Below are 13,741 nucleotides of genomic sequence, written 5' to 3' on the forward strand. Positions count from 1 at the left end.
ATATCTTGCCAAAAACAAAACGTCCTTGGTTAATAGTGNTTAGTTTTTTAAATTTTGAACGCTAATAACGAGTAAAATATTCATTAAGAGATATGACACATGACCACTTTTATGTCTTCATCCTATCGATCTTTAATTAAGAACCAAAATTTAATAATATTAATGCACCTTTATACGCAGGCTACAGTGCCACATTTCGTTTCTTAAACTTTACCCATTGTTTAATATCTCGGAACAGAAAATAAAGAAATTAAACAAATTAGACGCCAACACATACTCGCGTGAATTTTTCCCCTTTATTGACTTTATTGAGGGGTTCGGGAGGTCTCCAAACGTGTAGATTTGCAAAAAAAAAAAAAAAAATTGTAGGGTCAAATTTGACGCGATTCCAATACTTTTCCGTTTCATATACATAACAAGTTAGGAAGTAAAAAGGAGTCGGAGTCAGAGGATTTTTTTTTGACGACTCCGACTCCGGCTAAAACACCAAAACTCCACGACTCCGACTCCATAGCCCTGCTAAAAACAAAAAAAATATTGTATTTAGTAGGTCTATGATGCAGTTGTGTGCCATCCATGGAAGCTGTATAAGCACCGCTTTTCTTCTATTTTTTAAAATATAAATGCATATTTTGCGGTTATTTTCATATTTTAACGTACTGCGAATTAATTAAAATTAATATTTTATTATATTTGCATTATGTATCTTATTACAAATTGTTATACTACATGTGAAAAAAATGATAAGATTGCTATTGTATATTCGAATATTAGTTGCATATACATATTCCCAATGGAAGCCCCGTATCATCGAATACGGGATAGCTTTCACGGCGAAAATATGTGAATTGTATAGAGCAGTCAGATTTTATAGGCTTTCGAGCATGCGTTTTACAGAGTACCAAGCTCGCGGTTTAGCTGGTGGATGCTACACACCAAAATATCGTATAACCCTTCCAATGATTTTATCCAGGGCCGGCACATCTTTCCCATCATCAAATGTCACTGCTATCGACTCTGCTATTACAAGCAGCCGTTTTTGCTGGCTGACGACGCACACTCCCGTAGGAATAGAGAAACGCGTTCCGCAGGAATTTTTACACGGATGCCACACGGGAAGGAATAAAAGAATACACCCTAGTAACTATACTAAAATGGTGACAGTTCATCTAATTGGCTGATATATTAGGCCGCTTTTACTCTCTATGCAAACACTCGGTTCGTGTGAATGTGGTCGTAGTAGCAAGATTAAAATTTTTTGCATAGCCGGAAACGTTATCGCTTTTAATTGAATAGGTTTTTACAACTTTACGCTGAGCGTTTGTCCCCACCGCTTGCCACTGTCGCTAATACTTCAAAAAGGAATCAAATCTTTTAGAACATTTTGCCGTAAACGTATATTTATAAATATATCTTTATCGGTGATGTAAATTTGAAATATTGTTATTTTGAGAAATTTCGTTTCTGTTAATAACTGTATTTATATTTCGAATTATTGTCGACTACTCCAGATGTCTGACGAGAGTCACAATTTTTATTTTCCGTAATAAAAAATAAAGTATTATTATGTTAATAATTTTAATGCTTTTTTTGAACAGGATTTGAGCTTTAATTTATTTAAACATTAAATGTCTAAACTAGGATTGGCAACACTGTTGTAATATTGTTGCGTATGAAAACGAAGCATGGCGAAAGGCAAGAAAACAGAATCTTTGGGAAAAAGTTTAATCAGAGATAAAAGACTTAAAACAGCGAATCGTAAGAATAAAAGCCAGGTGAGTAATATTTCGCTCGAGAATATCTACCCTCCATTATTGTAATTGTGCAATCTACAATCGATATTACATTTATTGTAAATAAAATTAAGAGAAAAAACGTTGGGCTTAAACTTCAACCAACATTGGTATATGGCTTATAAACAATTACCCTTATTTTCATACCACTTTGTTGCACTAAATCTTGGTACGACATTTACTGACATAGGCATAACGTTTGCTATTACAATTTTCTTAGGTTAAAGGTTACTGTGTGAATTTATATTTGTTCAATACTAATTGAAAATAAAGAATATGACTTTTATATTTTTATTCTTAAATAAACGATATTTTTTTGTTTACTTTTAGCTGCATACAACAGATTTACAAGATGGATATGATTGGGCTAAACTCAATTTAAAAAGTGTTACTGAAGAGAGTAGCTTGGAAGAATTTTTGGCCACTGCTGAACTTGCCGGAACTGAATTTACAGCAGGTGATGATTTTCATTATTTGTTATAAAAATACTTTTACATTTATCATAGATTCATTTATACACCCACAACTGCTTTAAATGATCGGGCTATAATTTTGATATGATGATTGTAGATTAGAAATGAATTTTGACACTAGATATTATATATACTGGAAGAGGAGATTGGACCGGAGGTCCGGGTAACGTAACTAGCAACGCGTCCACACAGTAAGCGGGAGTTGTGGGTTCAAGTCCTGTTTTGTGCTGATTCTTTTCTTCCAGTTTAATGTAAATTATTTAATTAAAAATTATAATTATTAATTTTAATATGAGATGGTGCTTAATGCCTCCCTCTAGTGTCAAAATTCATTTCTAATCTACAATCATATCCAAATTATAGCCTGATCATTTATGGCAGTTGTGGGTCTATATTTACTTAATATTGGGTCTCTGTTGGTGTTATTTTCATAAATTCATTGCATTTTGAAGGCAATTTTCAAAAATAGTCTATTTATTTATTTTACCACTGAAATAAGAAATGCTTGAAGGCATGTGATTACACATACCCTGTATAACAAATGANTTCTAATAATATAATTGGTAATAATTATGATAATTTATCAGAATAGGTTAGGTTAGGTTAGAACGTGAGTCCCCACTGTTTCCTTTTCTTTTCTTTGCTGGAATCAGAGGTGAGCCACCATGGCAATCCACGTGTCTGGACTTTAACCAAGAAAAAAAAAGAAAACAGTGGGGATGCACGTTCTAACCTAACCTAACCTAACCTATTCTAATAAATTACCACAATTATTACCGATTAAATTATTAGAATAGGTTAGGTTAGGTTAGGTTAGAACGTGCGTCCCCACTGTTTTCTTTTCTTTTTGCAGAATCAGAGATGAGCCGCCATGAGTCTACGTATATGGACGTTAACCTGCGCATCGGTTTTCCCCGTTTATCGCGGCGCAGCAGCCGCCGCCGTTCGCTCGCGTCGTCACGTGACACATCGTCTCCAAAGCGGTCCAGTTTTGAGGCTAAAACAGGAAGAGCCGCCATGACAGTCTACGACCCTGAACATTAACCGATTCACTTATACACCCACAACTGCTTTTAATGATCGGGCTATAATTTGGATATGATGATTGTAGATTAGAAATGAATTTTGACACTAGATATTATATATACTGGAAGAGGAGATTGGACCGGAGGTCCGGGTAACGTAACTAGCAATGCGTCCACACAGTAAGTGGGAGTTGTGGGTTCAAGTCCTGTTTTGTGCTGATTCTTTTCTTCCAGTTTAATGTAAATTATTTAATTAAAAATTATAATTATTAATTTTAATATGAGATGGTGCTTAATGCCTCCCTCTAGTGTCAAAATTCATTTCTAATCTACAATCATATCCAAATTATAGCCTGATCATTTATGGCAGTTGTGGGTCTATATTTACTTAATATTGGGTCTCTGTTGGTGTTATTTTCATAAATTCATTGCATTTTGAAGGCAATTTTCAAAAATAGTCTATTTATTTATTTTACCACTGAAATAAGAAATGCTTGAAGGCATGTAATTACACATACCCTGTATAACAAATGAAACAGTGCCGGCTCGAGGCAAGTTTTAGGATGGAGCAAGATCCTATTATGGCACCCCCTTGGTTGCCCCTAATTTATACCCTTTAATTTTCTTTACCTCTGAGGCACCCCCTAGGAGTTAGCGCCTGGAGCGGCTGCTCCGTTCGCCCTATGGTAGGGCCGGCTCTGAAATGAAATACCCATTTATTGAAATACAATATAAGTAAACAACATAATGAGGTTGTACTATTGAAGCTACATAGCTCCACACTCAATTTTTTTTTGAAAAGAGACATAGTTTATAGATATTTGCAAAACAGAATTTTTTTCACTAATTCATATAAAAATGCTATAAACAAAAATCATAGGCACCATTTGGATTGCCATTGCTTAAGCTTGTTCCTTTTGTGGCGTATCACATTGGATGACAGACATGTACAAACTGTGTTGTGTGACCATACCTTCACATCACTCAGTCATGTGATTCCCTTGAAACATCACTTACTTCAGCCACGTAACATTTCTGATGTATTTCCTGAGAACTTTCTGGACTCTGAAGAGACTGCAGACTGCAGTTTNTTTTACTTCAAGTTAATAGTGTATTGCCCCTGTATACCATACTTTTTCTGTTAGCAATAGAGTCATGCCAGTCATTAACTTTTTTCAGGGAAAAATTTTTTAATTGAAATAACGTGACTTCCACTTTGCATCAGAAGTTCTTATATAGTTCATTGGGGACTTGTGCTCCTAAGCTTTACATATCTGCTCTCAGCTTTCATCTATCTAACTCCGTTCTCAAGATTAAGGAAGAACAGACAACAGTGACAGTGGGAATTTATAGGTCTAAAATTTTTCCAAATTGCAGCTCAAATAGCATTCAAGTAATTCTCTGTTGTTAGTAATATCAATATGTGGAAGGTTGCCAAATTTGTTAATTAGTAAATAAGTGTTTTTGTAAGTTCATTATTTATTCTGTTGAGTTGTGATTGTGGAGTAATGCTCCAAACTAGAAAATAGTAATGAAAGAGGGATAGGCTCCCAGTAGTATAGAGTTTTTTCCATCTTGCAATATGCTTACTATATTTATTGTTGTTAAATCTTGCCAGTTAGAAATTAAAGTTAAGGAACATAAGAAATATACAGCTCCATACTCCATGATATAGCTTTGAAATGACACAAAACTGGCAAAGTTAGTTATTGACAATGGCTATAAATCTGATTGGATTATCATCATCACCATCATCAAACACTTTGAAATACTAAAACACTATACTGTTGGGAGTTTTTCCTTATACTTAGATCTAATCCCATAAATAAATGTATACCAATGTATGTTTGAAATATAGAAAAAATTGCCCTTGAGACAGTTCTGGAAGAAAAACTCTTATAGCATTTCCACAAAACAAACTTATACCTTCTGAATATGCTACATTCTGGTTATTAATATAAAAAGTTGGCAGATGAACATATCTAGAATATCTGAAGCTCATACCTTTTATCTTATCTTTATTCATTTTTGGATTAAATTTGTTGCTATTTCACTAAAGCAAAACTGAATTACCACAAGAGATTCTCATATAATATGCACATAGTACATTGACATAGGACTTTGAAATTTGTAAAGTTTGATTAATATAAGCAATAAATAACAGTGAACAGAGATTAAACCTTTGTTGTATGCCAATGAAAGGAAAAACATTCAAATTTAAAATTACCAAGTTCTATTCTGTATATATGAGACAGAAAATAATTATTCAATTATAATAAAATTGAAGATTATATCAAACTCCATTTTTAAAATATTTAGCAATGTTGCAGATGACAATGAATCAAAACCTTATGCTTTATCTAGATATATTGTTCAAGCAGGAAGTTCTAAGTTTTTTATAATTTAAGATGTTAATAATTTTATAAATAATAACATAATTCCTAAGTTTCAGTATTTGTTATACAAGTATATTAGTATTACAGTTAATGTCTTGATGAAAGTGGTAAGAACTTATTACACACTTTTGCCATGATTGCCATTTATATTTACATTTTAGTTTTAGCCTATTGGTAGTTTCAGACACTCAAGAAGCCTTTGTAAGTAATAAAAGCAATTTAATTATGAATGTTTTTAGTCATATTTAAAGACTATCTTCAGGTAAAATACAAAATTGAACAAAGTGAAAAATGTAATACTTATGTTGTTCTTGCAAATCTTCAAAACAATGTTATGATATGTTTCGACTGGCATAGTCATAATGTAAGAAATAGAAAATGCAACTGTGGATGTTAGACATGTTATAAAAGTTAGTAATTCTTTGTAAGCAGCATAAAACTATTTAATTACAAACATTTTTGGTCACATTTAAAGACCATTTGCATTTAAACATTATTTTATCTTAAGATGGTCTTTAAATATGACTAAAAATGTTTGTAATTAAATTGTTTTTTATTGCTAGTTTACTGAATGTTGACTTATACAGGATAAGCTGACATTTATGTTAATAAAAGAAGTATGGAAAATATGCTGGCTTCTGTATATCCCAGTTAAAAATAAGGAAACTAATATTTAAAATATAACTTCAGTTATAATTCTAATGGACAGATTTACTGATTAGATTTTTTAAAATTGATGCATGTTTGTTCATTTGACTTTTTTTGTGTCAAATCTTAGGCCAAAAAAACAAATAATGGGAAGTTGATTTACAGAATAATAAAAATAATGCTTATTCCCTAACTTAATCTGCATGATTATATTTTAGAAATTAATTTATATGGTGCAATGAAGAATCAGTCACTTATTTGTGATAGCATGCAGTAGAATTTCACTAATCTGAACTACAGGGTAATCCCTGTATAACACGGCACTTCTATAGCATGGATTCATTCTGACATGGTTTGAGAATTGGGTAAAACTCTCGTACAACATGGAATGTAATAAATTTTCGCGTACTTAAGTACTAATAGTTGACGAAAATTATTATTTTCGTGAACTATTAGTACTTAAGTATGTAAATTTTCTTTTCCGGCCTTCTGTCGATACACGTGGTCCGTCTCGAAATGTGTTTCAGTATTGCCAGATCTTGACGCTTCTGATTTTGGTGTTGCCAGATGTTTTTCCCTTATTCCATACTTGCTGTATTCTTCATAAGTGCTTAACACAATATAAGAAAATTTATAAAGATCTTTTAACTAAAAGCAAGCAATCTAAAATAATATATTTTTTGCAAAAGGTAGAGAGAGCATGGATCTGAAGATAATGCAGAAAAATGCTCAGAGGATAAGGATATCTTGCCAAAAACAAAACGTCCTTGGTTAATAGTGCTTAGTGATGACGAAGAAAACATTGTTTAATTTATATTAATATGTATCAATTAAGAAAATTTTAATAAAGATATTTATCTGAATTATGAAAATATAATAGCATGTTTTTTTAATTTTTGGAACCTAACCCCACCTTTTCGTACTAGTTCTTTGTTTTGTATAACACGGATTCACATACACGGCAATTTTTTGGAACATAACTCCCATGTTATATGGGGTTACCTGTAATTGGTATTCAAACATGTTCAGATTAATGAGTATTTTAGATTGTCTGAAATTCTTTTTCCCAATGTACTTTTTATGTTAATATGGATTTCTCAATGTACTGTATCAGGATGGACATGTTGTATTACATCAAGATGACTTACACCAGTCAGCTTTTTGAGAACTGATAAACTTGGTTCACAAATGTGGAGGTTTTTAATCTCTTTTCATGANTACTTAAGTACTAATAGTTCACGAAAATTATTATTTTCGTGAACTATTAGTACTTAAGTATGTAAATTTTCTTTTCCGGCCTTCTGTTGATACACGTGGTCCATCTCGAAACGTGTTTCAGTATTGCCAGATCTTAATGCTTCTGATTTTGGTGTTGCCAGATGTTTTTCCCTTATTCCATACTTGCTGTATTCTTCATAAGTGCTTAACACAATATAAGGAAATTTATAAAGATCTTTTAACTAAAAGCAAGCAATCTAAAATAATATATTTTTTGCAAAAGGTAGAGAGAGCATGGATCTGAAGATAATGCAGAAAAATGCTCAGAGGATAAGGATATCTTGCCAAAAACAAAACGTCCTTGGTTAATAGTGCTTAGTGATGACGAAGAAAACATTGTTTAATTTATATTAATATGTATCAATTAAGAAAATTTTAATAAAGATATTTATCTGAATTATGAAAATATAATAGCATGTTTTTTTAATTTTTGGAACCTAACCCCACCTTTTCGTACTAGTTCTTTGTTTTGTATAACACGGATTCACATACACGGCAATTTTTTGGAACATAACTCCCATGTTATATGGGGTTACCTGTAATTGGTATTCAAACATGTTCAGATTAATGAGTATTTTAGATTGTCTGAAATTCTTTTTCCCAATGTACTTTTTATGTTAATATGGATTTCTCAATGTACTGTATCAGGATGGACATGTTGTATTACATCAAGATGACTTACACCAGTCAGCTTTTTGAGAACTGATAAACTTGGTTCACAAATGTGGAGGTTTTTAATCTCTTTTCATGAGTAAATGTATGACCATATAGGATGAAAGAAACAAGAACCTTTGTTTTCTAGTCTGTTATCAGACTAGAAAACAAATTCTTAATTTATTTTGAGGATTTAGACACACCATTTATTCTGGGAAATATGAAGTAAGCATAATATAGTCACTCAATAGTCACATATTTTGTTCAGAGAGAGAGAGATTTGTTTTGTTATTTGGATTAACTGGAATTTTGGATTGGGGTTTAGACTAGCAAGGTCTTATTGTTTGTGTTAGCATAAGTTAATTATATTATATTTATTTAATTTTAAAATTTTTAGATATTGCAAAGTATGTAAATGTTTATTTTTAATATATTTTAGACCATTCTGGAATGAAAAAACGTCGAAAGAAGAACTTTTAACTCTGGAAAAAGAAACATTTTTATTATGGAGGCGTCAGCTTGCTCAGTAATTGGATTTATATTTATAAATATTTTGCAACAGTTAAACAAATTTAATATTAGACAATATTCATAGCTAATAAAGTAAAACTTTATTTATTAGATTAGAAATAACTAATTTATTTATTAAAGTTCTTATATATTTCTATACATAAATAGTTATAAGGTGGAAATCTTCAAGAAAGTTTTTAATTTACAAACATTTTGATCATGAAGATTTGATTTAATTTGATGCATTACTTTTATATAGTTCTTAAAATGAGGATTTTCTAACTGTTAAGAAAATATTAAAATTTTAGATTAAAAATTATTTATCTTTGGGGCAGTATTTCATTGGCATTTCTCTACCATGCAGTTTACTGTGAATTTTTTTAAATCAGTATTTACTCTTCTCAGCTCCAGAGTACATTTTACTCTTAAGAAATTGACAGTATTGGGCCAATTCATATAAAAGTGAAATTTCGATTTCACTGTGTAATGTGTAAGAAATAGATTTCTTTATTTCTGAACAGAAAGTTTTAAAATTTTTATACAGTAGTAACTTTATTTTGCTTTTTAGTGAATTTTTACTCTGTAATTTTATATTTTGATGTTCTATTATAATGTTCAATATTTATTTTTTAAATTTTTAATTACTATATATATAATTTTTATTGAAAAATATAAATTACACAAATTTTTAATAGCAATTTATTGTGAAATATAGTACTGTATAATAAAATTTCAACTGATATTTTGTCTTTATTTTGACAGTATTTGTCTTTAAATGTTATTGTTAAAGAAACAATAATGCTAAATGGGCATTTATAGTATCGATTTTTATGTATGTAAGCATCAATTAATACAATATAACCACAAATAAAATTCACCATTGCAAAACTAAGCTTAATTTATATCAGAAACACTTTGCTGATGAAAGAATAGAATATATAGATTACATGGCATGTATAATTCCATAGCATGTTTAGTGTAAGCCCAAAATTTTTAGTACTTGGTTATATCATGCTTTTTCTTTGTCTCCCAACAAGCATGATATAACAAGGGGCTACTGTATTAATATATAGTGCATAAAAAATAATATAGTCTGACAGTACTTATTGTACAGTAGAATTAAACTCACAAACAAAATAAAAATGAAACAGAGAAAAAGATGTCATGTCATAAATGAGAACTTATTCTGTCAGTCCAGTTTTTTGTTTTTCTGGATGAGCGTAACCCGACCAAGAGATCCAGATCACTGTTTTCATTTGTACATTCAGAAGAAATTTAGTTCAGAACATTATAAAGTCGTAATTGTCCCTTCACTGAATGAATTTGTAAACTAGTCGATGTTTGACTTCAACTTACAATGGTGAGTTGAGTCATCTGTGATGTCACCAAATATTGTTTGACAATTTCTCACATAGAAGACTAGAGCCACTGGTTTTAAAAATGTGAAAAGAACTGCTTACATACCACTTAACTTCCTGCCACTCAATTGACAACTGGAATCTTGTGCTTCCTACTTTTCATATTTTTGGGTCATCTGTCTGTTTTATTTTTAACTGAGTCATAGACTGACAGTGAATAGTGACTATATGAATCTGTCTAATATAGATTTGTATAAATATATATAAATATAATAGTGACTATATGTATAGTGACCATATATATAAACAGTGACTATATATATTTATTATAGTCATCAGAATTGCTTATGCAACATCCTGGTGGAATCAATACCTTTAATTTGTATTGACTTTGTGATCTGTGTTAGATCAGATTTAGGCTCCTTTCATGTGAGTTGCATATAGCTATATAGCTCTTGAACATATTCTCCAAATTAGTGAATTGTTTAGGAGAGAGTAAAAAAAAACAGGCCGAATGTTTAAGGTACTGAATCATCTTAAGGGCTTTCTTGGAGGATGAATAAATACAGATTTGACAAATTAAAGACAGGAAAGCAGCAATTTTATATCTAAACAGGTCCCAAGAATGAAAATGTATGTACTGTACAATGGAATAGCAATTGGCTCCTATAGACTGCCATCTTAATCTGGTCATTTTCAACTGTAATACTAATGTCAAAAAATGATCTGAGCTCCTGTTGCCAGTGTAATACTGACTTTGTTCTAGATCAGGGCTTCTTAAACTATGGTTCGTGACCCCATTTGGGGTTGCAAGATTTTAATGCAAAATATTGAAAATAATTTGTGAGAGTTTGAAAATGGCACGCTTTATGTCATAGGTTTCGTGAGTTGCACTTTGTGTCACTTCTGGTGCAGCGAGACGATGGTTCAGCAACATTGATTGTAGTGTGAACTAGTGTAGTGTTGTTGCTTTTCAGTGTATTCAATTGTCTCTGTTCCATTGTAACACAAGAGCAAACTGTGTACACCATTATTGTTTTTGAAAATTTGTATATATCTTTATTTTATATTTTTTTGGGTTGCGAAAAAAATCACAATCATAAATGGGGTCGTTTGAAATAAATTGTCATAAATTGAATAAAAAAAAGTTTAAAAAGCCCTGTTCTAGATGATTGATGCCTCATAAATGCTTTATAGCACACTGTATGTTTCCATTTGTTTTTTGTTTCACATTTGTTTTGAATCTGAAGATGCAACTTAAAGTGGTTAAAAACATTTGTTTATTTTAAGTTTTTGTTATATGCTTGATATTAAAAGCTCGAGTGTTTTTATGAAATAACATCAACAAAACCTACAACCAACAGACTGCCGAAAATCTATCGGGCTAGTTTTATGCTACTTATTAGATAAATTACGTAATCAATTTGGTACTAGAGGTAAGCGTTAGGCGCCATCTCTTATTAATATTAATAATTATAAATAATTTTAATTAATTTAAATNAATTTTTAATAGCAATTTATTGTGAAATATAGTACTGTATAATAAAATTTCAACTGATATTTTGTCTTTATTTTGACAGTATTTGTCTTTAAATGTTATTGTTAAAGAAACAATAATGCTAAATGGGCATTTATAGTATCGATTTTTATGTATGTAAGCATCAATTAATACAATATAACCACAAATAAAATTCACCATTGCAAAACTAAGCTTAATTTATATCAGAAACACTTTGCTGATGAAAGAATAGAATATATAGATTACATGGCATGTATAATTCCATAGCATGTTTAGTGTAAGCCCAAAATTTTTAGTACTTGGTTATATCATGCTTTTTCTTTGTCTCCCAACAAGCATGATATAACAAGGGGCTACTGTATTAATATATAGTGCATAAAAAAATAATATAGTCTGACAGTACTTATTGTACAGTAGAATTAAACTCACAAACAAAATAAAAATGAAACAGAGAAAAAGATGTCATGTCATAAATGAGAACTTATTCTGTCAGTCCAGTTTTTTGTTTTTCTGGATGAGCGTAACCCGACCAAGAGATCCAGATCACTGTTTTCATTTGTACATTCAGAAGAAATTTAGTTCAGAACATTATAAAGTCGTAATTGTCCCTTCACTGAATGAATTTGTAAACTAGTCGATGTTTGACTTCAACTTACAATGGTGAGTTGAGTCATCTGTGATGTCACCAAATATTGTTTGACAATTTCTCACATAGAAGACTACAGCCACTGGTTTTAAAAATGTGAAAAGCACTGCTTACATACCACTTAACTTCCTGCCACTCAATTGACAACTGGAATCTTGTGCTTCCTACTTTTCATATTTTTGGGTCATCTGTATGTTTTATTTTTAACTGAGTCATAGACTGACAGTGAATAGTGACTATACGAATCTGTCTAATATAGATTTGTATAAATATATATAAATATAATAGTGACTATATGTATAGTGACCATATATATAAACAGTGACTATATATATTTATTATAGTCATCAGAATTGCTTATGCAACATCCTGGTGGAATCAATACCTTTAATTTGTATTGACTTTGTGATCTGTGTTAGATCAGATTTAGGCTCCTTTCATGTGAGTTGCATATAGCTATATAGCTCTTGAACATATTCTCCAAATTAGTGAATTGTTTAGGAGAGAGTAAAAAAAAACAGGCCGAATGTTTAAGGTACTGAATCATCTTAAGGGCTTTCTTGGAGGATGAATAAATACAGATTTGACAAATTAAAGACAGGAAAGCAGCAATTTTATATCTAAACAGGTCCCAAGAATGAAAATGTATGTACTGTACAATGGAATAGCAATTGGCTCCTATAGACTGCCATCTTAATCTGGTCATTTTCAACTGTAATACTAATGTCAAAAAATGATCTGAGCTCCTGTTGCCAGTGTAATACTGACTTTGTTCTAGATCAGGGCTTCTTAAACTATGGGTCGTGACCCCATTTGGGGTTGCGAGATTTTAATGCAAAATATTGAAAATAATTTGTGAGAGTTTGAAAATGGCACGCTTTATGTCATAGGTTTCGTGAGTTGCGCTTTGTGTCACTTCTGGTGCAGCGAGACGATGGTTCAGCAACATTCATTGTAGTGTGAACTAGTGTAGTGTTGTTGCTTTTCAGTGTATTCAATTGTCTCTGTTCCATTGTAACACAAGAGCAAACTGTGTACACCATTATTGTTTTTGAAAATTTGTATATATCTTTATTTTATATTTTTTTGGGTTGCGAAAAAAATCACAATCATAAATGGGGTCGTGAATAAAAAAAGTTTAAGAAGCCCTGATCTATAAAATACAAGCTACTGTACTTCATCCATAATAAAGGATCTAATCTGCCAACAAATTAAAGTACAATTGCAAACCTATATGTCAGTATCTGGTTATTTAAACTATATTTTATTCACTTCATATTTTCAAGAAAATAACAATGTTTACAGATAAAATTCAGTGTTACAAGCTTCTGTTAATGAAGATATTTAACTGTCCACGATTTACATAAAACATCTACTGTTACATTATAATCATTCAATATAAGATTTCAGTGGTAATTTATAAATTAAAATATTCATTATT

General features: G+C 31.0%; 1 protein-coding gene across 1 annotated transcript in view; it reads left to right on the plus strand.

The window, feature by feature from the left end:
- Window positions 1-1,637: 1,637 nt before the first annotated feature.
- LOC111637456 (large subunit GTPase 1 homolog) overlaps window positions 1,638-13,741 on the plus strand; it is a 33,479-nt gene continuing 21,375 nt past the window's right edge. The window contains exons 1-4 of the mRNA XM_023382945.1: window positions 1,638-1,775; window positions 2,124-2,250; window positions 6,554-6,608; window positions 8,707-8,793. Coding sequence (XP_023238713.1) covers window positions 1,686-1,775; window positions 2,124-2,250; window positions 6,554-6,608; window positions 8,707-8,793 — 359 coding nt within the window. The 5' untranslated portion in view covers window positions 1,638-1,685. The remainder of the gene's footprint in view (window positions 1,776-2,123; window positions 2,251-6,553; window positions 6,609-8,706; window positions 8,794-13,741) is intronic.

Source organism: Centruroides sculpturatus, unplaced genomic scaffold (assembly GCF_000671375.1).
Source record: "Centruroides sculpturatus isolate CEXI.00-Female unplaced genomic scaffold, Cexi_2.0 scaffold1149, whole genome shotgun sequence".
Taxonomy (NCBI): domain Eukaryota; kingdom Metazoa; phylum Arthropoda; class Arachnida; order Scorpiones; family Buthidae; genus Centruroides; species Centruroides sculpturatus.